Below are 2549 nucleotides of genomic sequence, written 5' to 3'. Positions count from 1 at the left end.
GAATGCCAGAGCGTTCCCTGTGTTGCTACGTAGTCCAGACGAAGCTGCAGATAAGAGTGAACGCGTCCCAAGAACGGAGAAACTGCAGTTCGTGTCGACGTCTAGTCTGGAAGCGCTCTCGGTCTTCCATCAGCTGCCTGTTGCCGGGAACTGGACGCTTGAGTTGACTGACACTGCAGCGGACGGCTTTGTCGGGACCCTGGACCCGTGGGACGTCACTTTCGACGTTGCGCCTTGCGTTCCTGCCTTCACGTGGACGAATCTGTCGTCCATAGCAACGGGAACGGCCCCGACCGCGCGGTTCCAGCACTCGGTTGTCGTAGTCGGGAGCAGTATGTTCATCTTCGGAGGCACAGCGGGAGGTACTGGCTCGGAGCTGAGCGACTTGTATCGACTGGATTATACCCGCAGTGTGGCGCTCGGTGTCGCGCCAACTGCTCGATGGACGCAACTTGCGTCTCTGACCGACAGAGAGAGCCCCAGTATCGCTGAGAGGAGAGTTCATGCAGGACGAACGACGTTGCTGACTCCGTTTGAGTTGATGGCTGTCGGGCGTGGACTCAAGTCTCCTCGACGAGCGTCTCTCGGGTCCAGGACGGCGATGGCAGCTTCTCGCCTCGAGTCGCAACTGGACGTTCGTTTGAAGCGTCTCGAAGATCTGATCGACGGATGGAGAGCTGTCGCTACTGCATCTGGAGAGGATGAGAGCGCTCTTGACGAACAGCGTCCTGTGCCTCGGTACTGGGCTGCTAGCGCCTTTGTTTCCTCACTGCCAGGTAGTAAGGTGCCGCGTGTATTCCTGTTCGGCGGCCAAGATGACACGACGCTGCTGGACGATTTTTGGAGTCTGGAACTGGCTCAGCTAGATGAGGATTTCCCTCAAGATCGTCGAAAGAGTCAACGGATCAGAGCGTGTGCGTGGAGACAAGAGAACTCGGCGTACAGGACACAATGGGCATCGTCTTGTGGGGCAAGCAATACGGCAGCTGCAGTAGATAAATGCACACTGGAGATGCTGCTGTTGATACGCATGGTGCGACGAGTATTACCAGTCGATTGGATTATAAACAACATAGAGTGTATCTATTATAATGAGAGCGGTTTTGCGTAGGAATCAAATTGCACATGGCCTTGCTTGGAAGTGATTGCTGTGTAGATGCTTGTTCAATCTTCCTTTACCATACGTTACAGCAAGTTTGATAGGGGCCAGTATTGAAAGCTTCAACTTGGAGAGGATACCCACATTTGGCGGTGAGCAAGCTGGTACCAGCGAATTGGTACACTGATGCAAAGAATTTTGGAGATACAACCCGGATGGGTATTTGCATCTGGACCTAATCTGTGTATGCTGATATTCTATTCGCGTTCCCCCTCAATATCCCGATCATCCTCCCTCATAGCCTCCCCTGTTTACTGCAATAACGGTATGAAAAACCACACCCTCATAAATATACGGCGACGGAGTGATCCCGCCCCCAGTGAGTAATTTTGCAAGGCCGAGCTCTCGATGGACAGTGTCGGAGCGCACGAACCGCGGATGGGATGCCGCCTGACTGTTTACTGGCGCAAGTAGCTCAGCCACCAACCCCTGGCTGGCCGGTCCGCTGTTTGCCTTTCAGCTTCATTCGCGAATCTGCGTCGGGAGCCCACAAGCGCATCGAATTGCTGCCAGCGGGCAAGTGTTCATTGGCAGCAATTCGTCAGCGGCACCTCGGTAGTCATTCCTGTTTTTGTCCATCGGGTGAGTGAGTGCCTATTATCTACTGTAGTGCCACTCAATTTGCACACTCGCTCTTGTTTTGTACACCGTTTCTAACGTGATTGTTGTCACTTCAACAGCGGATGGGCTATCCAGTGAGTTGTTATCAATTGAGTGGCATGCATCCAGTCACTCACGTGAAGGTCGTGCGCAGCTCCAACAAGTTCAAGGCCTACAAGAAGCTCGAGCCCAGCTTGTCCCGGCGGGCATCTGGCACCGGGTCCGACTACTTGATTGCTGTCGAGATTCCAGACGATATTCATATTCATGTGTCTACACTGTCCTGTCAGACCGTCACACCGACCGTCGTTGGACATCATTGGGTTGACCAAGGCCTATCGAGGCTCGAGTCACCCACGCTGACAACTTGAAGCTGTTCAAGGTACGGCATCTGGTACCTGCAACTCGAAGCACGCCGAGCAACTGTCCTGGTAAGCTTGGTCGAGGGCGATTCATGGTCGAGCTCAAGTGTCATCAGCAACTGCGGATGAAGCGACATCAAGGTGCAAGGTGAAGTTCAAGCATCGAGGCACCAGCTACTGGCACACAACAAAAGTCGAGTTGCATCGTAGACACATTTATAGGTGGACAAGTTGCATTTCCAAAGACAACTGGCGTTGCTGGTTTAACCCAAGCTCAAGCTTCACCGTGCTCAACCACTACCCGTCTATCATGTATTGACCTGGCTCTTCGGGCTATGACAATGCTTGTCAATTGCACCAAAATCTGCTGAATCCCAACCCATCAATGGCTGAAAGTACTGCTTTTGTTACAACCAGATTCTCCGAAG

General features: G+C 53.0%; 1 protein-coding gene across 1 annotated transcript; it reads left to right on the top strand.

Moving 5' to 3' along the window:
• Nucleotides 1–334: 334 nt before the first annotated feature.
• PITG_22448 (uncharacterized protein) lies at nucleotides 335–1067 on the top strand (the record flags this gene model as incomplete). Its single annotated transcript, XM_002909761.1, has 3 exons — nucleotides 335–679; nucleotides 725–991; nucleotides 1044–1067. The coding sequence occupies 3 exons, from the start codon at nucleotides 335–337 to the stop codon at nucleotides 1065–1067; spliced, it is 636 nt and encodes a 211-aa protein (XP_002909807.1).
• Nucleotides 1068–2549: the final 1482 nt, after the last annotated feature.

This window comes from Phytophthora infestans, genomic scaffold (assembly GCF_000142945.1).
Source record: "Phytophthora infestans T30-4 supercont1.3182 genomic scaffold, whole genome shotgun sequence".
Taxonomy (NCBI): domain Eukaryota; phylum Oomycota; class Peronosporomycetes; order Peronosporales; family Peronosporaceae; genus Phytophthora; species Phytophthora infestans.
Note: the sequence above shows the minus strand (reverse complement) of the source record. Positions and strands in the feature narration are given on the sequence as shown.